Source organism: Pistacia vera, unplaced genomic scaffold (genome assembly GCF_008641045.1).
Source record: "Pistacia vera cultivar Batoury unplaced genomic scaffold, PisVer_v2 Contig78, whole genome shotgun sequence".
NCBI classification, from domain to species: domain Eukaryota; kingdom Viridiplantae; phylum Streptophyta; class Magnoliopsida; order Sapindales; family Anacardiaceae; genus Pistacia; species Pistacia vera.
In genome coordinates, this window is record NW_022196645.1 from 1422720 (window position 1) to 1446408 (window position 23689).

The 23689-nt window shown below is 34.6% G+C and overlaps 3 protein-coding genes and 1 long non-coding RNA gene across 4 annotated transcripts; 1 reads left to right on the forward strand and 3 right to left on the reverse strand.

Moving 5' to 3' along the window:
- Nucleotides 1-2842: 2842 nt before the first annotated feature.
- On the forward strand, nucleotides 2843-7078 carry LOC116116592 (sulfate transporter 3.1-like). The gene is made up of 9 exons (XM_031402656.1): nucleotides 2843-3449; nucleotides 3533-3740; nucleotides 4035-4206; nucleotides 4582-4647; nucleotides 4734-4847; nucleotides 5350-5466; nucleotides 5673-6363; nucleotides 6454-6530; nucleotides 6620-7078. The coding sequence occupies exons 1-9, from the start codon at nucleotides 3110-3112 to the stop codon at nucleotides 6806-6808; spliced, it is 1974 nt and encodes a 657-aa protein (XP_031258516.1). The 5' UTR covers nucleotides 2843-3109; the 3' UTR covers nucleotides 6809-7078.
- Nucleotides 7079-17092: 10014 nt separating this feature from the next.
- Nucleotides 17093-19331, reverse strand: LOC116116643 (nascent polypeptide-associated complex subunit beta-like). The gene is made up of 6 exons (XM_031402699.1): nucleotides 19223-19331; nucleotides 18434-18501; nucleotides 17811-17959; nucleotides 17657-17713; nucleotides 17387-17425; nucleotides 17093-17287 (listed from the first exon to the last, which is right to left on the reverse strand). Exons 2-6 carry the CDS (start codon nucleotides 18499-18501, stop codon nucleotides 17115-17117), a joined length of 486 nt encoding a protein of 161 aa, XP_031258559.1. The 5' UTR covers nucleotides 19223-19331; the 3' UTR covers nucleotides 17093-17114.
- Nucleotides 19332-21314: 1983 nt separating this feature from the next.
- On the reverse strand, nucleotides 21315-22111 carry LOC116116547. The gene is made up of 4 exons (XR_004125830.1): nucleotides 22083-22111; nucleotides 21918-22009; nucleotides 21695-21815; nucleotides 21315-21613 (listed from the first exon to the last, which is right to left on the reverse strand). It is a non-coding gene; the product is annotated as an uncharacterized LOC116116547 (long non-coding RNA).
- Nucleotides 22112-22156: 45 nt separating this feature from the next.
- On the reverse strand, nucleotides 22157-23356 carry LOC116116546. Its single transcript, XM_031402604.1, has 3 exons — nucleotides 23187-23356; nucleotides 22619-22779; nucleotides 22157-22452 (listed from the first exon to the last, which is right to left on the reverse strand). Exons 1-3 carry the CDS (start codon nucleotides 23351-23353, stop codon nucleotides 22439-22441), a joined length of 342 nt encoding a protein of 113 aa, XP_031258464.1. The 5' UTR covers nucleotides 23354-23356; the 3' UTR covers nucleotides 22157-22438.
- Nucleotides 23357-23689: the final 333 nt, after the last annotated feature.

Here is a 23689-nt window from a genome sequence, read left to right on the forward strand (position 1 = left end):
ATTAAAAGAGATAAATAATATACAGAAAAGCCATAAAAAAAGGGGTCATCTTACCTCAGGACAAATCCTTAGATAAGAATAAAAAACACAAGACTCATAGACTGAGAACTTAATATCTTCTTGTTTCTCTATCTTAAGCACGCAAAAGAAAGGAGACAAGAGTAGAGAAGTAAGCAAAGAAACACGAAGACAAAAATATCTTACCATAGGACATGCTTTAGGATAGGAAAAAAAAAAAAAAAAAAAAAAAAAAAAAAAAAAACATTCCTACAAACCCTAGGTTAGGGTAGGCATATTTATAATTACTTTAATGTTTAATTCATACTTAATCTAGCAACTTAATCCTCAATGGTGATATTAATTAATTAATTATTATTAATTAATAATACTTATAGAACACTGCAAAATTCTCTTATCCAACTAGACAATTCTTTACAGTTTGAAAGTACAGAAAAAATTAAGGCAAAATGGTACTTTTTTCTCAGTTTATTATTGCCAAATCGATGTGTGTATGAACACTGTGTTGAACATAGTGAATATCTACATTAATATAAATATTAATTATTCCATTAATCACATTAATTGACATGGCCAGTTAATAATTTGGAATCTCCCATAGTTCTTGACAGATCGAGATGGAACAAAATACCCTTATGTGTCAGATCCCTGCTTTGGTTATATTTTTAATATAGCAAGTTGACCATTAATTATAAATTTAATTAATCTAATATAATTAATCAATAAAAGAAAGAACTTAGAGAATGAGAATTTCTTGTTTATTTAATTAATTAATCATGTAACAAGGACGTGTAAACTCATTCTTCTACGCTTTTGGTTTCTTCGTGGCTTTAGCTTATCCATTAATTATAATTATTCGTGCATTATTACTATAGTAAAAGACAAACGTATCCATAAAGGGATCAAATTAATTATCATATTATTAAATGTAACATGGAGAGATATATGTTATGTCTCTCTCGTGATCAATTCTAATTAGTTGTCAAATTTTGTCTCATGGGAAAGAGCCTCCTATCTGTGATACTTTCAATTAACACAAGATTTGTTTTCGCTAATTAATCATGCAATTAAGCTCATAATTTTTTAATAAATTCCAAATTTATTTATTTAGAATTAAACTTGATTTAATTAAAGTAATTTTATTGAGATTTTTAATGTATAACTCGTGTGTCAACCATGGAGACAAATCCCTCTTGTTGTTTGGAATTACATTGTCTTTTGTTTTTATCATTGTCATTATATCAACAATTAATTTGATTATTGTCATTAACATGATAATTAATTTCTTCATCGTATTATTATTGTATATATAATTTTATATAGAAAAAAAAAATCATTATATGGAAAGCTTTACTGAAAATATAACGTACAATCAATTCCATAGTTTAATGGTAAAAGAGTAAATAAAGATCTAATATGCTTTCCGAAGTTTAAGTTTCCTTAATGGTAAAAAAGTAAGAGGGGGATCTAACATGGTCTTACAAAAGAAGGATTTAATATGGTCTTTCAAGTTCGAGTCCTTTTGAGGGTAAAAAAGTAAGAAATTAATTTAACATGATATTTCGAGTTTGAGTCCTCATGATTGCTAATAAGGGTGGTTATTAGAGCTTTTACACGACTGATAGTTCTAGGGTCTTGACAAATTAGTTGAATTGTATATATATATTACATACCCAAAAAAGAATAGGGGATATTAATGTAATTTCCTGCTTGAGGCATATGAAAAAGTGGTGTCGTTGGTACTTGGTAGGGGGCAATTTTGTCTTTCCGGCCAAGTGAAGGCATAGTGAGGAGGATCCACCACAGCAAAAGGCAATCATAGGAAATCATGTCCACCGTCATCATGTTTAACACGTGTCATCTCTGATTTTCTAGTTACTGGATTTGGATTTGAAGCTTTTACAAGTCGGCATGCATCTAGGCAAAGCCGTCAAATTTGGCCGGTGGAAAACATCACGATATGATCTAATAAGCGTTTCAAGTTTGACCGTTTGACCAAAACAGGTGCTGAGTTAGCTGTCCACGTCATCGGTGAACCCAATAGTCAAACACTTTTATGCCGTTACGATTTCGATTTTCCGCCTAACTGTTACTAGTTACTACTACTAATTATCCCAACTTCCTAAGTGCCCACCATCAAATCCAAATCCAAAATGGTTTTGCCCCATGCAAATCACTTGAAACTCCACCGTTTTTAGATTAAATTCCATAACAATTTTTATACAAATTATGTTACCGTCAAATCAATCATGTAACCGTGTAGAATCTTCAAAGCAAAGCCCGCAGAACTGAGATTTTTTTTTTTTATAATTTAGAAATTCCCCAAACGTGGGGCTGGGGGCATACCCGATTTCGAAAGAGATTAATCGCTGACTTTATATATCTAATGAAATTGTGCATGGTTAGGCACTGTTAGGTGTTAAAGCTAGAGACAAATTTAACAAAATCTGGTCCAAATTTTTCTTTTTTTTGGGTGGGCATTTTAATGAATGAGCCAATATTAACTTACAGAAACCAGTAATCATCTTCTACGTGTGAAGCTCAAAGTCCCTGAGAGAAATCTCCAATGGGGTTGCTCCAAGTGTTGAGGTGATGCAACAATGACAAGAAGAATTAGATTGATACAATTTTATACATATAAAAGGCATACGTGAGCTTCCAAGATTTTGCCTCTTTTTGATAGGGAGAGCACATAGCAAAACAGAAGCCACGAGGTGGGCAGCTAAGAATATACAAATTAAATCTGTTTAAAATACTTTTCAAAATACAGTATATAATATTTAATATTCATGCTCTTCCTCTTACATTAAACCAATACAAGCGGGTCCCTTACCGCACTGAAATCAAATAGATCCCTTCACCATCTCTTTTTCTCCTCCTCCTCCTCCTATAAAGCCACTGTACACCACCCCACTCCTTCACTCACAGCACCCGCCCCGCAATATTTCTTTCTTCATCTCTCTCTATCATCATCCCCACCTCCAAATTTAGCTTCGCCACTCCTATAACACAGTACTGGTCCATATATTTCAAGTTGCGCCTTGCGCATTGATATATAGTTGCTGTAATATTATCGTCTAAACTTTTCGCCATGGGTAACGCAGACTACGTTTACCCTTCTAATGAAAATGCCGAGCGAGCACATCGTGTGGCGGTTCCACCACCGCAACCGTTTTTCAAGTCGTTTAAGTGTAATCTCAAGGAAACGTTCTTTCCTGATGACCCACTTCGGCAGTTCAAGAACCAGCCAACTTTTAAGAAATTCATTTTAGGCCTTCAGTATTTTCTGCCAATCGTCGAATGGGCTCCTCGTTACAATTTCCGGTTCTTGAAAGCCGACGTTATCGCTGGGATCACTATTGCCAGTCTTGCTATCCCGCAAGGGATCAGTTACGCCAAACTGGCTAACTTGCCACCAATTCTTGGCCTGTGTACGTACAAAATTTTTAATATTCACGATCTACTGGTTAAAAAATATTTAATGGGCTTAAAAGTTTTTGTTTTACTGGTGCAGATTCGAGCTTTGTTCCACCAATAGTGTATGCAGTGATGGGGAGTTCAAAAGATTTGGCTGTAGGGACGGTTGCAGTTGCATCTCTTCTCATTGGTTCGATGCTGGGTAAAGAAGTTAATGCTACCGAGAACCCGCAGCTTTATCTTCACCTTGCTTTCACCGCAACGTTCTTTGCCGGAGTTTTTCAAGCTTCTTTTGGATTGTTAAGGTAATTAATTAATTGATAATAAGGTTAAACAAGACCTAAAGGTACGTCATTTCAGTTAAACAAACTGTTAATTAAATTGACATGGAAAAGGTTAAGTGAAGCATTTTGTACTTGTTATATATATCTCTGCTGTAGTTCTTGTCTTTTTCCGGTTTGTCTATCTGGATCGATGATAAGATCAATCAACACGAATCGATGAGATTGCGATTCGTCCATCGTTTTCGGTTGGCACACCGTCAAAAAAAATTCACTAAAATTAGAACAATGACGGAGTGTTGTTGAATAAAACTGCAGGCTAGGGTTCATCGTGGATTTCTTATCACATGCAACGATAGTTGGTTTTATGGGAGGAGCCGCAACAGTGGTGTGCCTGCAACAGCTAAAAGGGATCCTTGGGATAAGTCACTTCACCCATTCCACTGATATTGTCTCTGTTATGCGTTCTGTCTTCACCCAAACAAATGAGGTCTATCTTCATCCTGATCTCTTGACCCTATTTATATATAATATTATTTAATTTCATGTGATATGAAAAATTGTTCTTATTATTCACGGGTATTATTCTACGGGATACAAAATATTATTACCATTTATTTTTTTCACTTTAGGATTAAATATAATATTTTCTGCTTTTTGGTCCTATTAAAAATTGATAGAGTCTATTTTCAATGTCGAAATTGGATATTTTCAGACTCTGCAATAGATATCTGCTCTTTTTTCTTGCATGCATTGGAATAATAAGTAATCCATGCACTGGATTATTATTATTATTATTATTATTATTATTATTTTATATATATATATGTCTTCTAGCTAACAGTGAGATCTATGCTTATTACAGTGGCGATGGGAAAGTGCCGTCTTGGGCTGTTGTTTTCTCTTCTTCCTCCTCACCACCAGATATTTTGTAAGTTTGTAATATCCTGAATAAGTGATTAACTGGGTTCTTATATTCAATGATTTTGATTTGATTATAATGTTAATTATATGCAGAGCAAAAGGAAACCAAAATTCTTTTGGATATCAGCAATGGCGCCATTGACATCAGTCATCCTGGGAAGCCTTCTGGTTTATCTCACCCATGCTGAGAAGCACGGCGTTGAAGTGGTGAGCACTGAGCTAAAAACGTTACTGAAAAAATTTACATGACTAAATTTACCTAAACCAAATCTCAGGGACTAATTTGTTATTTTCTCCTCTTTAATCTTTATTCCTCTCTCACTCTCCTGCTTTTTAGAAATAATAAAAGCTGTTCCGTCTCTATTGTAAAATTCAAGCAGCCGTGACAAAACTGATAGAAACACTACTATCACCGTCAGATTATACTTGGACCAACCCCACCAGGTAAAAGCAGAGTAGACCGCACGGTCCATCATGCACGTGATTAGTCCTCTACACTTCTCATCCAATGGGCCCAATACAACAAAAGCAACTGGGCCCTCACCAATAATGCTGGGGACCATCATATCCGGCACTGTATTGAGACCGGATCTTACCTGCTCTAACTCCTATTGTCTTAATTAAATTTGGACAGTATTGATTGATTTGATTTGTTTTATGTAGTTGATGCAGAGTTCTGATGTGGTGCATTGTGTTGTATTTTATTCAGATAGGACAACTGAAGAAGGGGTTGAATCCACCGTCTCTTACGGATCTGGTTTTCGTGTCGCCTCATCTCATGGCAGCTATCAAAACAGGCATCATCACTGGCGTCATAGCTATGGCTGTAAGCCTCTGTATATCATTATATCTTATGATATCTTGTTCTTTCTGTAGCGTGTGATAATTATGACCAATTACTTTGATGTTTAAAATTAAAAAACACGTGATAAAAATCAAATTCATGACGTTTAGATTTAAAATATTTTGATTTTGATTGGAAAAAAAAAAGGACAATTAAGTAATAGAAGAATGGAATAATGTAACTTACAGGAAGGAATAGCTGTGGGGAGAAGCTTTGCAATGTTCAAAAATTATCACATTGATGGCAACAAAGAGATGATTGCTTTTGGGATGATGAACATTGCGGGTTCTTGCACTTCTTGCTATCTCACAACAGGGCCATTTTCGCGGTCAGCTGTAAATTTCAACGCAGGATGTAAAACAGCAATGTCCAACGTTGTTATGGCAATGGCAGTGATGATCACACTGCTGTTTCTAACACCACTCTTCCATTACACTCCCCTCGTGGTTCTCTCCGCGATTATAATGGCTGCAATGCTCGGCCTCATCGACTACGAAGCAGCTATCCATCTTTGGAAAGTCGATAAATTTGATTTCATCGTGTGCATGGGCGCGTATATTGGCGTTGTTTTTGTCAACATTGAGGTTGGCTTGGTGGCCGCGCTTTCGATTTCTTTGCTGAGAGTGCTTCTGTTTGTGGCGAGACCACGGACGTTTGTTCTCGGAAACATTCCGAATTCGGGGATATACAGAAACGTTGAACAATACCCTAATGCAAAGTCCATTCCTGGAATTCTCATACTTGAGATTGACGCTCCCATTTACTTCGCCAATTCGAGCTACTTGAGAGAAAGGATTGCGAGATGGGTCGTTGAAGAAGAAGAGAGGTTGAAATCTTCAGGAGAGTCCACCTTACAATATGTCATACTGAATATGGGAGGTAGAAATCCTGTAATTGCATTCTTTCCAGGAAAGTTTATTCTGAAATTAATACCAAATCTCCAGAATTAATGTAATGTTTGTTTTACAGGTGTTGGGAACATTGACACCAGTGGGATAAGCATGCTGGAGGAGATTAAGAAAATTTTTGACAGAAGGGCACTCAAGGTTTGTGCATTAAATATATATATTTTCAGAACTAGAGAATTAATATATACAAATGGAGATTAATTAATTGTTGATTAATTAATTTGTAGCTTGTATTGGCAAATCCTGGAGCTGAGGTGACGAAGAAGCTGGACAAGTCGAAGTTCATGGAGAATCTGGGGCAAGAATGGATATATTTGACAGTAGGAGAAGCAGTTGCAGCATGCAATTTTATGCTTCACACAAGCAACCCAAATCCTGAAGAGAAAGAAGAATCAGGGCCATGGAATAATGTCTAAATCAAAGTTATAAATGTTATTGATGCAAGAACTTCCATTAATTAATCTTCATCTAGCAAAGTTTGAAGTAACTACATTAACCAAATGTTAAAGAGGATGAGCCACTGGTTGATGTTATAAATTAAGTTGGAGGTGGTTTTTCCTGGCCTTCCAACAATTATTATGTAAGTTGTATAAATATTAAATAATAGAAAGCCGATTGTACACTATTATTATTAGCAAAATGAAATGGCATTTTGGAATTCTTATGAGAACTACTGCTTCTGTTTAGTTCCTGGATTGCACTCGAACTTTCGCAGCATTTGACCACAGAAGACAAAGACATATATTCGGCCATCTCCTGTAGCCAAATGTTGCAAATATTTTCAACTCTTTCAACAACGTCAGACAGACCGACTCATGGTGATCATTTCTGACACCAGCGATGTTGCCGAACACGTCTCAAGCAGCAATGGTCGCCGGCCATTAACAACAGGAGTTCTTTGTTTTTTCTTATAACTCTTTGTACCCCACTTAAAAAATAAATTGGGAGATACTGATACATTGTTCAAGATATGCTGTTGATACAGAAAATTGATCCTGGCAATGGCATGCCATCAAAATATGTTTCTTTTCATAATTCATACTAAAAGTTGCTGTTGTTTAGCTACTCATGGGCCTTTAGTAAGTGTGAGATCCAAACCAGAGCCCATCTAAATGTGAAGATGGTTTTCATACAAATACAGTAGTTAGGTCATTTGGTTCATAGACAACCCAAACAAGTGAGCAAGCAACAAGCTTGCAATAAATAATAATAACCATGGTTTTAAAACCTGGCCTGGCTCGGCCGGTTGAACCGGTTCGACTGGGAATCGGTGGTTAGATCGCTCGGTTAATGTTAAAAACCAGAAATAGCAATTGACCCAACGAACGACCGATCCAACTGGTATAACCTAGGTTGCTACAGTAAAATAATAAAATTAAAAGTAACCATTTTCAGTTTTTCTCTTCTCCCTTCTCCATTATTATTCGACAAAACCAACACTAGCAGAGAAGAAAAATAAATAAAAAACCCATTAAAAATTAAAATCAGCATTTTAAAAAAAAAAATTGAATTTTTTTTTGCTAACATCATGGTCTGACCCGCTGGCCGGACCGTTCGACCCGTGACCCGGTGGTTTGGCCGAGTTGCCCCCTAGGTCGGGTTTTAAAACCTTGATAATAACCTCCATCAATAATTAATTTTAGTATTAAATATGAATTTTTGTTTTATTTCAATATCATCCATATTTAAAAAATCTATTTCTAAAATTCTTTCTTTTAACTCTCATCGTTTCTATTTGCGTCAACGTTAATATACCATTGTACGAAATTTTTTTGTTCAAAGTCTAAAACTATTTTTCAATAAACCTTTGGTTCATAAATTATTATTATTTATTTCTTGGGTTTTTTTTAAATGTTGCAAAATTTTCTTTTCATAAAAGGCAAGTTTTTCTTTGGATCTATGTAGAGAGTTATTTCATCAGAACAATGAAAAAAAAATCATTTTTAATAATTAAAAACACGGAGTAATACTACTAATCTCAAATTTCATATTTCAAATGATACGCAGTGACATCAGCATGGCCATATCATTTAATGCATCATCAATTTAATTGCTTTTTGTTTAAACAATCATTCAACAAATCTCAAAATCTACTTCTTTCATAATCTTTTTTATTGAGAAATTCTAAAAGCGGGCAATTCTAGCTTTTAGAATTCAAAATCTTTCCAAAATAGTCAATTACCAAAATGTATTAATGTTATATATACTCTAATTTTTTTTTTTTTATAAATAACTTTTAAAATAATAATTTTTTTTGTAAAAGTAGAAATAACAAAACTAAAGCCGGCCAACCACCATCGACGGTGCTCGGTAGGGGTGTTCGAAAAAATGCAAAAACCAAACTAAAAAATGGTTTGGTTATGGTTCAAAGAATTCAAAAAATTGAATTTTAAGTTCGATTTTCAATTTGGGTAAAAATGAATACTGGTTAACTGAAACCGGTTTACATATATATAAAATAAATAATAATAATAATAATATTAATCATTAAATTTGCACAATTTCTTTTGTTGTTTTCCATTTGGACTTATTTAGTTATTTAATCATGGACGTTTCATTATGGACTTTTATTTTTGTTTAATTTTAGACTTTTATTTGTATCAATTTTTAATGTATTATTAGTTGTGGTCAATGGATATGTATAAATGTTTAGTTTTTATCTGGATAAGTATTGTTGATGTTCACAATTTAATTTAGGAAAAAAAAAAGTTTTATCCAATAAAAAGGGGAAAATCGATTCAAAACAAGTTAACCGGTTTTTTCAAAGCAGTAAACCGGTTTAGTTTCAGTTCATAAATTTTACTAAACTGAAAAACCGGTTCGGTTCAAAAAATCAATTAGCCGATTCGGTTAATCGCTTTTGAACACCCCTAGTGTTCGACTACTGGATGTCAATGGCGAGTAGGTTGACACTGTTGGCACCATTACAATCGTCAGTCGATAATTTGTCTAATGGTACCAATGATTTGGTGGCATTTTGCCATAGTGGTGCAAACAATGTCAACCCATTTGTTGTTTACAAATTTGCCAACGATGGCCTGCCACTACCGACAATGGTTTTTGCTGGTTTTCATTTTTTTTTAATTTCAAATTTTTTATTTAAAACGTTAACTTTTGATATGTTTTAATAATGATAAAAAACTTATATAAAATACACTTATTTTGGTCTTTTTACATTTCTAATATAACCTCTACTAAAAGTAAAAGTGATTGAAAATTAAGAAAAATAAACACCCTGATAAGTTATTTCTAAAGTTAAACTCATAAGTGATTATGGAGCACGTGAAAATAACTGAATGTACATATATTTAATACTTACCTCTAGCCATATTGTCCATGTGTTATGAGAAAATCAATCCAGAGATGATAAAAGCCAAATGTAGATTGTTGTCAACCCAAGTGATGACAGTAACCAAATGTGAATTGTAGGATGATGATTTGTGAGAAAGTGTTTAAGAGGTTTTTTTTAACCTATGCCAATTATAACTGGTATTATGCATTATATATTCTTCTTTGATACAGAAGATGAATTATTTATAATGGCTATGCTAGGGACCAAGAAAACTCCTAGCAACTACCTTTCATACCTTCCATCAAGGATTAAGATAGACAGTTTACCTTAGTAACTCCTTAAAACCACCTCTTAACTACGTATTGTTAACTAAACAATTGTCTTAACTACATAATGTTAACTGGATAATTGTGTTAACTACATAATGTTAACTGGATAATTGTGTTAACTACATAATGTTACCTGATTATATGAATAATCGTGCCATGTGGCAACTTTAAATCTTACTAGACAAACTACAATAATCCCAAATTAAGCCTAAAGTTTGCAAATGGCAATTCATAAAGCTATCAAGGGATAAATCAAGGTGGGTGGTGACTAGGGGTGCATACGAGTCGAGCCGAGTCGAGTAGTGGTTGGCTCGAGCTTGGCTCGGATGCATTAGAAGGAGGCTCGAGCTCGAGCTCGGTTATATATTACAAAAGGCAGCCCAAAAAAAACCAAAAAAAAAAAAAAAAAAAAAAAAAAACAGCATGCAGTTGCACAGTATCAAAATTCAATTTAATTCTGCCTTCTGATCAGATTAAATATTATGATCACCAAAATCGCATGATTCAATTGAAGTTGTATGTTTGAAAGTCTTTACAATTGTCAGTTGAAGTTGGGAAGCTATGACAAACTAAAATGCTTTCTCTTAACCTGGGTAAGGAATCAAGCAAAACCCACTAGAATAATCTAAGTAAAAAGTAAGAGAACAATTATTGTGTTTTGGCACGTTATTAAACTAATCCAGCTCATATGAATGTATGAAAATTGGTTAGTGAATTAGAACAGTTTGGAGAAAAAGGAAATTAGGACAAATAGTAACCAGGAACCAGTCCCAATACTTTCGCTCGTAATTTGTGACACCTCTTCTTTCTGTCACAGAACAATAAAACTTCCCCTGCAAATCAATTTCACATTGGCCTCCTAAGAAATGACAATCATAACATTCATCCAAAATGAAACCTTCATCCAAAGCAAAACACAAACTGTAAATTTAACAATCCTTAATCCAAAAACAACATTCAAAGCTAAGCACAAAATAAAAGCAAACATTAAGCATATGGAATTTAGTCCATGGGAAACAAAAAGCATCCTATTTTCTTCTGCCGAATCATATCAACAACAAGACTAGCAACTTCTCTTCTCTTGCATCCACTTGACCCCTGAAGCTTTTCTTCTCTTGCATCAACAACTAAACCAGCAGCCAAAGAATGGAAAAGTCAAGATATTGAAGGTTTTTCCATGGAAGTCGTTTAACACCTGTCAACAAGTTTATGAAAAATTAAACTCTAAATCCTATTTGTTAGTCTGATCCTTTGTTTTCCAAAGTTCCAGAGTTTGTACAAGTACACAATTAAACCAAAATGTGCATAAGTCTTATAATAATTTTTTGAAAACAAATTGTAAATCAACCTAAATCATAAGAACAAAGAAAATCAAACAGATTGTACACAATTAGAGATTTATCTTGGATGCATTTTCTGGTTCTTGATACTAATGAATTTTTAAATTTGTAGTTAATGTCGGTGCCAATGCAGCTGAGAATACTGGCTTTGACTGCAACACCATCAGACTATTCATCATATTATTGATAACTTACATATATCAACACTGGAATATTGCAATGAAAGTGATGATGATGTCAGCCCATATGTTCACAATAGGAAGAAATAATTGATTCAGGTATATACTGGTTTTTTACCTAAAAAGCGTTACCATGCAACTATGTTTTCTAAATGTGTAGTACTGATAGATTACAATGGGACAAGAGGCTGCATAGATAAATAACTAGAACTTGTCTAGTGGTAACGAGACCATAGCCAAATGCAAACAATTTAAACAAGACAGCTAGATAGGGAGCCAAATATGTAAATCAATTAGACAAAAACCAAATAATTTGAGAAGTATAACATTTACTATCACTAACCTGTCACGATTCCACCAAAACTTCATAGGATCGGAAGCTGAAACTCCTCATTTGTCTTCTCTTTCTAAACAACAAAGAAGAAAACCAATTGTTTTAGTTTGAATAATGTTAATAAACGACCAAATAATGCCATAATTTTAATAAATTGGACTATGGAAGTATGAAACTTACTTTGTAACTTTTCTTGACTCTATAGAGATTGCGACACCAATCACCACCACAAAGTAGTAGTTGCACAGTATCGGGAGACAACGATGATCGATAAGTATCAATAACTCGACTCCTAGCACTGAAAGTTGCCTTCGAAGCGACCGTGGTGATTGGAATGGAAAGTATTTCACGAGCCATCGTAGATAGAATGCGATAGTTCATTTGATTTACCTTCCACCACTGTAACACATCAAATGAGGTATCATCCTCGTCCCATAACAAACATTTCTCCTCTAGATAACGATCTAACTCAAATTTCTCATGTTGCACTATTTTAGTTGTCTTAACAAATTGACAGAACCATGAACTAGTACGTTTAGGGCGTTGTACATTGTCCTGCTAAACTTTACTGATTTCTACAGGTGGTTAACTATTGGAAGATTGACTTTCCGCTACATATTCCTCATAAATCTCATACAAGGCAGCCTGCACTTCATCAATTTTGTCTTGTGCTTCTTCATCATGATACATTTATGGGTAGGCAAATTGTAGCAACCTCATTTTCATCCTCAGATCCAATACAGCTGCAATTACCATTACGAAATTGCATTCCCCCCAATACTTGTCAAACTTTTTTTTCATCTTTCCCACCATTGACCGAATGAAATCATCATCATCAGAACACTTTTCATCTAACAACTCTTTTATGTAAATAATTTCTTGCAAAAATAAGTTAGAAGTGGGGTATTCACTCCCCGATATGACATCAGTTGCCGAGTTGAAGGCTTCCAAAATCTCACACACTTTCTCAAGTTTTTCCCAATCTTCATCTATTGGGGCACAAGTAAAATTATTATCCAATTGAACTAACATTAGAAACACATCTCTGTACTGAATTGCAAGTGCCAACATCTCATAAGTAGAATTCCACCTTGTTTTGTAATCAAGTATGAGTTTCCGCTTAGGCAATTGCAACATTTGAACAATCTCTAAAAACATAATTACTATAGTCTCTGATTGCTTGACATACAAAATACAGTCACGTATGTCTTGAATGATAGGCTTAATTTGGGAAAGCCCATCCTGAACCATGAGATTCAATATGTGTGTCGCGCACCGCACATGAAACAACCTCCCACCACAAATTAGCTTCTTGTTTCTTCCTAAATTCTCCCTCAAAATCTTGATTGCCGTGTTATTACTTGAAGCATTGTCAACCGAGATACTGAACACCTTGTTCTCAATTCCCCATTCAATTAGACACTTATGAATAGCAGCAGCAATCTCAACACCAGGTCAAGGAGCCAGTAGATGAACAAAATTGAGCACACGCTTCAGTAACTTCCAATCATTATTAATAAAATGTTCAGTGAGAACCATATACTCAAGCTTCTGATTAGAAGAATTCCATAGATCAGTTGTCAAACTAATCTTGTTAATACTCTTAAGCAAATTAACCAACTTCTTCTTTTGTATCTTATACACAACCACATAATATTGTTTCGTGTTATCTTCTCCCATTGTGGCATACTACATCTTTGCATCATGTTAAAACCATCCTCCTCCATAGCTGTAAATGGATGCTCGTGCATAAGCACCCAGTTAGCAGCTAGTTCCCGCATCTTGCTCATATCAAACTTGGCATCTGAAAATGCAAGTGCAGATTGCATTAAGATTTCATCCGTTAAACTGGCTGGCTGAAAAAACAACTGTGTTTGCCTCTGACTACCTATTCACTTCAAACATGATTTCAAATGTCTTGCAAACTGAGTTGTGCTCTTGGTCTCCGTTATTGCGAGCTTTGCCTTACAATGAATACACTATCCCTTTGTAAAACCATTTGGTAGAACTACCTCTTTAAATTTATTCCAAACCACTGATGTCTTTGGTCTCTTTTTCCTCTGAAAATGATTAACTTGCTCCTCGTCAGTACTAGGGGTAGAAGCATCAACACCATCACCGAGTGTCCTTGTGGGTGTGGCATCTTCATCAGACCAGGTTTCAAAGATATCTTCTACTGGTTGCATTCGTGAAGTGGAAGGGTGTGTTCGATTGGGGTGAATGATAGATGCTCTATTGGAACAAACAAATCCCTCTGCAAAAAGACTATAAAGTCATAAACATTAAGCCAAAAACCATTCAAGCAAACTATAGAACTACAGATGACTAAAACCCAACGAAGCCAATTAAAATCATATTTCACTCCCCATAAAAAAAAAAAAAAAAAACGAAATTTGAACTGCACTGAACTGCAGAGCTAAGAACTAATTCAGTAACAAGGCTACTAACAAAGCTAAGAACTTGGTAAGCTTGATTAATGCTTACGCATATAAAACCCCAAAATAGATATCAATCACCTGCATGAAACCCATAATTATTGTATCTAATCCATTCAACTAAATAACATTCATATTTTACTATTTTCCTCTTCCAACTCCTTGGGATGTATTGCTATCATCAGATTGACTTCTGTTTCCCACTGGTATCCAAAATAAAATACATCTATATGCATTGATACATTCATTGCCATTATACAAATTGAAATACAAGTATATATATAAATGTTCATTTTTTTAGCAAGGGCCATCATTATTCATTAGTAAGCAAAATAAGCATGTTTTTTAGGTTTCAGATGAGAGAAGCAGTAAAAATAGAGGTAACGATAGCCCATCATAGAGAGCAGTCATGTACCTGGGTTTTCGTTTACCCTTTTCTTGTGAAATAACTTCAGGTGGAAATTAATCATCAGCGCTACTGCAGATTTTTCTTGCATGAAAAGAACTAACATAAAAACATTTTTTGTTGTTGAATAAATTATACATATCAACATGAAACCTTATGGAACAAAATGACTTATCCTATATTATAGAACAAGTTGCTTCACTTTACTATGTGGAATATTACTTCATTTGCAATACCATCTATGTAAGTTGAACCTAATTTGTCTATAGATGATTGACAAATAAAGATTAGGTAACATCAGGTCAGGAATACACCACTTTATCCAAGTAAAACTTGGAATGCATAACATCCCATAACTTCCACATGGTACACCACCATCCTCTATAACTTAATTTACTATCTATCTTAACAAGCAATGTAGAATATTTCATCCACTTAAACACAACAAAACAAACCTTGTATGCTGACTCAATTGAACTCCACTTCAGAGCAACTTCCAGGGACATTTGTTAGATATTCAATGCAACATTTCTTGAACATGTCATATAATGTTGAATGAACTAGTATAATCAATCTTATGACAGAAAATAAATAAGAAGTTAAAAAGTAGTCTAACGGTTAAATTGTCATGTAGATGATAGGCAATAATCCACTACTGATAATTCTTTTTACTACATTTTCTTTTGCCAAAGCATTATGCAAATGTCATTTATAATATTGTTTTGCAAATTTCAAATTGCAAAACTATTTACATAAGCTGAATTAATCAAAACTAAATAGAATAAAAGCATGATACTAACAATAAAAATAAATAAATAAAACCTTACATACCTTCCAAACTGTTGCACGCAAACCTCCTCCTTCAGGAAATCATGTGTCAGCAATTCTTTGCAACTTCTCCAAATTTATCTCCTTTTGAGATAAATGATCATAAAATATAAACAAAAATATATATTATTTGCATATCCAAACCAAACAAAATATTTTCTCTGATAAACATAACAATGCACATATAAAGAACTTCTGTTTCACCCAAAAGATAACCTTAGTATATGTTTCCAAACCCAAAGTTTAAACAGAGAGATCGTGTCAAAATATTGAGCTATGCATCCACTTGCTGGGTGTAACAACAGATATTCTCCATGAGTTTGATCTCTTTCTGACACACTATGGTATCACAAAATACATCATTAATAAACCAATAATTACAAACAAAATTCAGTCGATTTTATATAAATTAATCCGAAGGGAAAAGTTTCAAACAAAATTTAGTCGATTTTAAGAGGTGTTTGATGAATTTAAAAATCACATGCAAATCATAAATAAATCATAAAAATGAATTAGAGGAGAGAAGTTACAGAAGGGAAGCAGCAAACGCCACGGCTCTTGGCAGGGGGTGTAATTTCGATGACTTTATAAAGGTGAATGTTATGATCTCTACTTCTCTCTTTCCTTCTGCAAATCACATGATTTGCTTGTGTTTACTAATCAATAAATAATGAAACAAACATATCATTCACAATAATGACTAACCATTAATCATTTCATGGTAACGGAAGTTTTCTACCTTTTGATACGTGCTACACCTTGAAGCTGTAACTCAAACGGAGCAATAGAAGTGAAGAAGGGAAGACGACGGTGGATGATAGTAGCTGAAGATCGGTCAATGGTCGATAGTAACTGAATGAAGGTTGGATGAAGGCTAGACAACGATGGCGTCTCAGATCTTGCGATATGATTTGGCAAAGGTGAAATACGATTGAAGGAAAAATGTCTCTGTTTTAAGGATTTTACGACTGAATATCTTTGTTTCAGATTTTAGGGCAAATCTGAATACGCGAGCTGAAACAAATTGATCGATCTCACAAGCTCTCCGACTCGAATGACGTATCGAGTTTTTCAAAAGTTCGTGAGTAGTTTGAATCAAGCCTAAAAAGCTCGACATTTTTCATGAGCTCAAACTCGTGATCTACTCAATTTTCGACGAGTCGAGCCTGAGTTCGTTACGAGTCGATCTCAAGTAGCTCACGAGCTACTCGGTTCGACTGCACCCCTAGTAGTGATTAAGAGTTTAAGAGGGAACAGAGTAGATTTATTTTAAGTTTATTACAAAAATAATTCTACTCATGCAATGGCTTCAAGCTAAACCTGGTAAATTAGGGTAACCTTGTTGCTAGGTTCAAACAAAAATAGCAACTCCCAGAAAGAGTGTAAGTTTCTTTGGACCAAAACATTAAATTGGACAATACCCAGTGTCACAAGAAGCATCTGATTAAACATCACAAAGTTAAAACTTAAAACTCGAAAAACCAAAAAAAAGAAAAAACATAGAAAATATATAGAATAACCCAAAGTCCGTCTTAAAAAAACCAAAAAAAAAAAACAAAAACAAAAACAAAAAAAACTCTTAAGAGGCAGCAGTTTTCTCCTCTGCGGCAGCTTCAAAGGTCTCACCGGCCACAAGCTCTGGGACCTCATCATCATCTTCCTCGTGATTGTTGACAGCACCAGCACCGGCAGCAGGCGATTGCTTCTGGAACTGCTCTGCCAGCTTCCTCAAGTTGTCCAAGTTATCTGGTCCTGAAAATGATTTGAAAGCAAAAATGCTGTTCAGCCACCAGTCACAAATTAACTGACTGATCAATTGTTCAGGAGAAAAAAACAACACAAAATACATACCCAATTGGTTAATAATTCCTGGGAGAATATCCTGCAACTCTGTTAAATGGAAAAAAACCACAAGTTAATTCTCATGACATTACACTTATCAGAATTTAACAAAAACCCAAATACAGAATACCCAGGATAATCAATATTTTATGGATAGCTCAAAGACATTAACCAAAAAAATACAAAATAACTTTGTGACAGAACCAAATTCTTAGTAAGTAGACACAGTTTTATATATTATAGATTTTCTTCCAAATAAAAAATGAAAGATAAGCTTACTCTTGGTTTGCGGAGAGCCACTAACAACCCATGTATTGGCAGCAATGGAAGCTTGAACTGAATATAGGGAAAAAAAGTTATTAAGTCTGAAAAAGAGGATTATAATTTATTTAACAGATAAAAGGCTTATAACTTGTGTTTACATAGGCTTTACCTTTGGGGTTTATGAACTGAATAACTACGTCATCCTTGAAAATGTTAACTTCCTCAATTGCAGGAATAGCATTCACTCCTATTCTCTTCAAGGTGCTCTGAAGTCTTTTGTCATCAGTGGTGGTTGTCTTGTGGACAGCTTTCTTCTTTCTGTGGGTGAAAGAGTATGTTAAGAAAGAAAAAGAGTTTACTTCAAGTACAACCCAACCTTAATGACGAAACTAACACTTCTCCAAATGAAAGCAAAACTAATTCATCAGTACACAGTTAAACACACACACTGACCACAGGCAACAAAAGGTGCAGAATCTTTACAAAGGAAATAAAGCACTACACAAAGTATTGGTTTCTTCTGCCTCATGTTAGCATATCCACTCATGGACATTTCTTAATTATACTACCCAAAACACTAAGTTTATCATAAATAAAGAACCTTATTTCAAACATTAAGTTTTTTGGCTAGAAACTGAAACTGGATACTTGAGGACAAGATGCATAAAAACAATCATGAAGGCCCAAAAGCAAACAAAAAAATACAACAATAATCTAGTTATCAACCTAATTGAAAACAAATTGTTACACTAACACCACACAATTAATTCAATGCAAGGTAAACTTCCACACCTTCTCATGCTACCCTTTCCACCGGTGCGAACTGCACCAGCCATCTTCATTAGCCTCTCAACATTCATCTGCATAAACATGATAGAAAACAATCAGAACGAAATATATTGATAAAATCAGCCAACGCAAACCTAAAACAAAACATCAAGACTCTATAGAAAAACAAAAGGCAAAGGATGCTAAAAACTCCACAAAATCGAGGTGTCAAGAACCAAACGCGGCCTAAATATAATTGCAAGAGTTTTAAGTTCACACAATAAACACTACAAGACAAAACATAATCAGTGTAAGCTGAACGGAACAAAAAATGAAATTCATATAAGCATGCACATATCGAGATATCAAAATATGAGCCAAAACAGAGTACCAATAAATGATTTCAGCTGAATTAAAAAAACCTAATCCCAAAACAAATTAACAACAGTTCCAGGAGTAACAATAAGGGCGCAGTTGAAGCAGAGGAGCAATACTCGTTATCCACAATGGTGCAAAAACATTACTATATATTTCAACTCAAACCCGCATAATTAATCCCACAAAATAACCAAAAAAACCCTAGCTCAAACAAGCAAATATATTAACAACAATTACAAAAGGGATCCAATAGAAAACAACTTAACAATATAACAAACGAATAACAAAGCAAACCCATAAACCAAAAATCAATAAAGCATAAAAAAATTCAAGTACGAAGAATAAATGAATAAGAGAGAAATAGTCTTTAGAATATAGGAGAATAAACAAGAAGACCCAGAAGGGAACAGAGAAAAAGACGCGTTTTAGGACTACCTTGGCTAGGGTTTTGAGTGGGGAAGGAGAAGATAAGAGAAGAACAGAGAGAACTTGGCTTCTTTTGTTCGCAGGCGGCGCTTAAGGTTTTGGTTTAGCTTTGCTTCGATATAAAAAAGCTTTCTCAGAGTACTTGTGCATGAGTTATAATCCGACGGTCAAGATTCGTCGTGAGGTTATCCACGTGGCGTAATCTTAATGGCGTTTGGCTGGCTTTATTGAACTGTGAACTCATCCTCTGCCGTTCGATTTTAGTTGGGTATAGATCAAATCGATCCGGCTCTTTAACTTCTTTTTGGCAGGACAAGCTAATTAAGAGAGTGTTTGTTTAAGTTTATGAAAATTAGTTTATAAGCAAATTGCTTATAAGTTAATTTTAACTTATAAGTATTTGAAATTTTAAGTAATTACGTATTTGGTTAAAGTACTTATAAGTGACTGATAAGTAATTGACTTGTTTGGTAAAATGTGGCTTATAAGTACATTTTATTATAAAATTATTAAAAAAAGTACTAAATTAAACAAGGGCATACTATGGAATTTTAAAATTAAATAAAGATAATGTGGTAATATATTTGGTCAAACAGCTTATAAGCCAAAAAAAAAAAAAAAAAAAAATACCTCCCCTCCCAACTTTTTTTTTTTTTTTTTGTTTTTTTTTTTTTTACTTATAAGCTCAAAAAAATTATAAACAAACAGGTTAACTTAATTTTAGAGCTTATAAGCAAGTTTGACCAGCTTATAGCTTAAACAAACACCCACTAAAAACATAACCTTACCGGAGAGTTGAAATCCAACGGTTGATAAGGCCAGTAACATACCAGGGCACAAATCTCCACCGTTGGATTCAATAGTAATCCGACTGACCAAGAATCTAATATAAAAACTAGTTGATAATTACGGATGGGCATAGGCGGGGTGGGGTCAGGGACCCCGTTCTGGCCCTGACCCGAAAGCCCAAGAGGATTCCCTAATCCCGACCCGTAGTCCGTTCGGGGAATCCTCGAATAAAGCCCGTTCCCCAAATTTCCGAATTCCCCGTTTGGCCGTTTTGTACTTTTGTGTCTTTTATGTTCTTTTACTATTTTTTCTAATTATAATATACTATTAAAAAGAAATTAAATCTAATGTACTATAAACATAAAGACCATTATACTAAATTGATAATATATACAAATGTACATATTACACATATATATGTTATCTAACATATATTATAACCATATATAATACACAATGTTAATGTATAACTTTATTTCATAGCATACATATCATGTATAATGTATAATACATATACATTATATATATATTTATAAATATATATATAATATATATTTCAAATATTAAAATTAATATAAGTATATATAATATATATGATTGGCTTTTTAATATAATATAAATATATATATATTATATATAATATATTATATTATATATATATATTTTCAATATTAAAATTAATATAAGTATATATAATATATATGATTGGCTTTTTAAATATATATATTATATTATATTTATATTATATTATATATAATAATATAATATATATATAGGTGGGGATTTCGGGGTGGGGACAAGACAGGGTCAAGCCTGGGCGGGGCAAGGCAAGACCTATCTTGACCTCGGCCCATCCTTGAAATTCGGGATTGATTTTGGGCCCGATCTCGGCCCAAATCCCGAATGATTCGGGGAAACCTTGCCCCATCGGGGCAGGTCCTCACTGGGCGAGGTTTTATGCCCATCCCAATTGAATGTACCAATGAAAAGGTATAGTCTAAAGCAATGAATGCTATAATTAGGGGTTAATAATGTTGTGGATTTAGTTAATGCATTAAACTTAATAAAAAAGACCCCAAAAACTTAAGCAAATAGTACTATAATTATTAATTAGGTGTTAATAATTCAATTAAGGTGTTTAATTTTTGGACATACTTTGTGGAAGCAAACTACAGAGTCCGATCATACGACTTTACTTAGATTGTTAACAAATCCTAAAAAACCAACTTTTTTCTATAATCATGTCAAGGAGACAAACTATCAAACTTGATAAGCTGACAAAGTTCGCATTTGATTATTAGTGCTACTCGAATCCAAAATATTTCACCACTCGATAATTAACAATAGACATTGATGATTATAGCTTTGCATTTGATGAAATCCGATAGAACTAGGAATCTACATGTTAAGAGAGTTGATGACTGCGATTTATCAAAGATTCTTGATCCCTGCCATCAGTTTGGACACTGGCAATGATGTGTGTACAGGAACTGGGAACCAACAGCTCTATGTGCGAGGTAGTCAAAGAAATTGAGCACATCCTGCAGCCTGCAGAGTCCGGAGTCCATAGCTGAAGCCTGAATGGTTTCCACATCAAAAGATATATAGAAGCTGCAGAAATAAATAGTAATCTTTTAGCGTGGTTTTGCCATTGTAGTTGATATCAAGCCACTGTTGATCTGGACGTCTTACCCCTCTTAACTTTCTGGTTTTTTAGGTTCTCATATTACTGGCTGTTATAAGTTTGTAACTGGAGTAAGGCATTTCACTTAGCTTCCCAAACCTTCCCTCGTAGAAGTGCCATACTTCTGACCTAATCACATAAAAGATCAAGTGAGAATACTATTGACAGGTTTGGTCAAATCAGAGAATCAAAGGAGCAAATCAAAGAATAGCTGAATTTCAGATGTTGTACCAGTATGCCAAGAACTGAAATGGTGCATACTTTCCATAGTTCATTTTAACGTCATTTTGAACTGTTTTAATGGTACAATTTCTTTTATGGACCTGCATTAGCAAACTGTCACAGATATACCAAACAAAATTTCACACAACGCATAAAGGAGAAACCAAACATTACCTGCTTTAAATGCCTGATTGTTTAGGAATCTGAAGGAATCACATGGTAAATTCCCATGCATACAAGCACATTGGCACATGTAAATGGACCAAATCCATCAATCTTGCTCAACTGTTCAGTCAGCTTATCATAGCTGGCTAAACTTGCTTCACTGCAAATTTCTTCAAGTTGTTCTAACTGAATCCTGCCTTCAACAATAGCCGGGGCAAGTTTTATTATACGACCTGCTCTGTAGGCAAGATTGCAGCGCTTTGCCAGAAAACTTTCATCCATATTTGCTAGTTCTCCTGGACTCGGAAAATTACCAATCCTATCACTAGCATATGTTTCTTTCCCTTTAGACTAAAGATCAGACACTAAACACAAATCACTTGTAGACAGCTATTGTGCTGCACATGAATCATCTTCAATGTCATCCTGAGGAAAGCTTGGGTTCAAATTCTCTTCTGTCTTTCTAACACAATTCAGTTTCGAATCCAAATCTTATTCCAAGTTTGCTTTAACCTCTGCAAATTTGTTAGTTAATGAGGTGGAAACTTTCGACAATTTCCTCCTCCTCTTCAAATCTTTTCCTGCTGGTGTCTTCGGAATGTAATCCTCCTGCTTAACTTCAGCAACCGAGCTACTGAATGAACAATGCTGCAACTCAAACTGAAGCTCACAAAGTACCCTAGCCATGCTCAAAGTCCTCGGCCACCTATTAAAATTTAAATATATAGTTTACCAACTTTTTGTTAAAAATCAAGAAGAATACTAACATGTAGTCTAATAGCACAAAAAAGATAATGTTTAACTCCGTAAGTTGTAAATTTTCATCTTTCTCTGCACAAAACACACTAATATTGTCAACATTTTTGTTTCTGTAAGCTCTCAACATCTACTCTAACCAAAAATCTAAGCTTCAACGCTTTTTTACTCCATCACAAAACGTAAAAAAAAAAAAAAAAAAATTAACGATTAGAAACATTCAGAACAATTTACAAGCATAGTTGCAATGCCTATAGCACATAAAATAAAATTCAAAGCAACTTTAACTGGCTGAAGCATTTTATCAAACATTATATAAGCAAAAAGCAATCCTCGAAACAGAGCATAGAAACTAACTGGCAATTGCAAAGGAGCGTGCACTTGACCATATCTTTAAACAAAGTAGGAGACCTAAACACTCTTCCACTGAAATCCTTCACAAAATCACACCCTTCACCTACTTCTGAAGCAACCCTTTTGAACTCTTTCACATTCCTCTCATCACTCTCCGACAAGCGCAGCATTCTCGCAACTTGACGCACCAACGCGTTTTGCTGGTGCTTAGAGAGCGAACCAGATGGGGTTTTGTGGAGTTTGATTCGGAGAGAATGCGGGTCCTGGCGGGGTTGAGAAATGGTGACTGTGATTGACGGAGGAGGAGAGTTTGAGTGGACAGTGAGATGGAGAGGACGAGTGAGGGACTTTGTGAGTGGGTCCCAATGACTGGGAGATAACATGAACAGGCCATGGCTGCAGACTGCTGTTTCCAGATCGAATTTTCCTGCTGCTTCGCCTAATGGAAGCTCCAATACACACTCCTCCATTGCCACTTTCTCACTCTATGTGGAATGGAGGGTAAT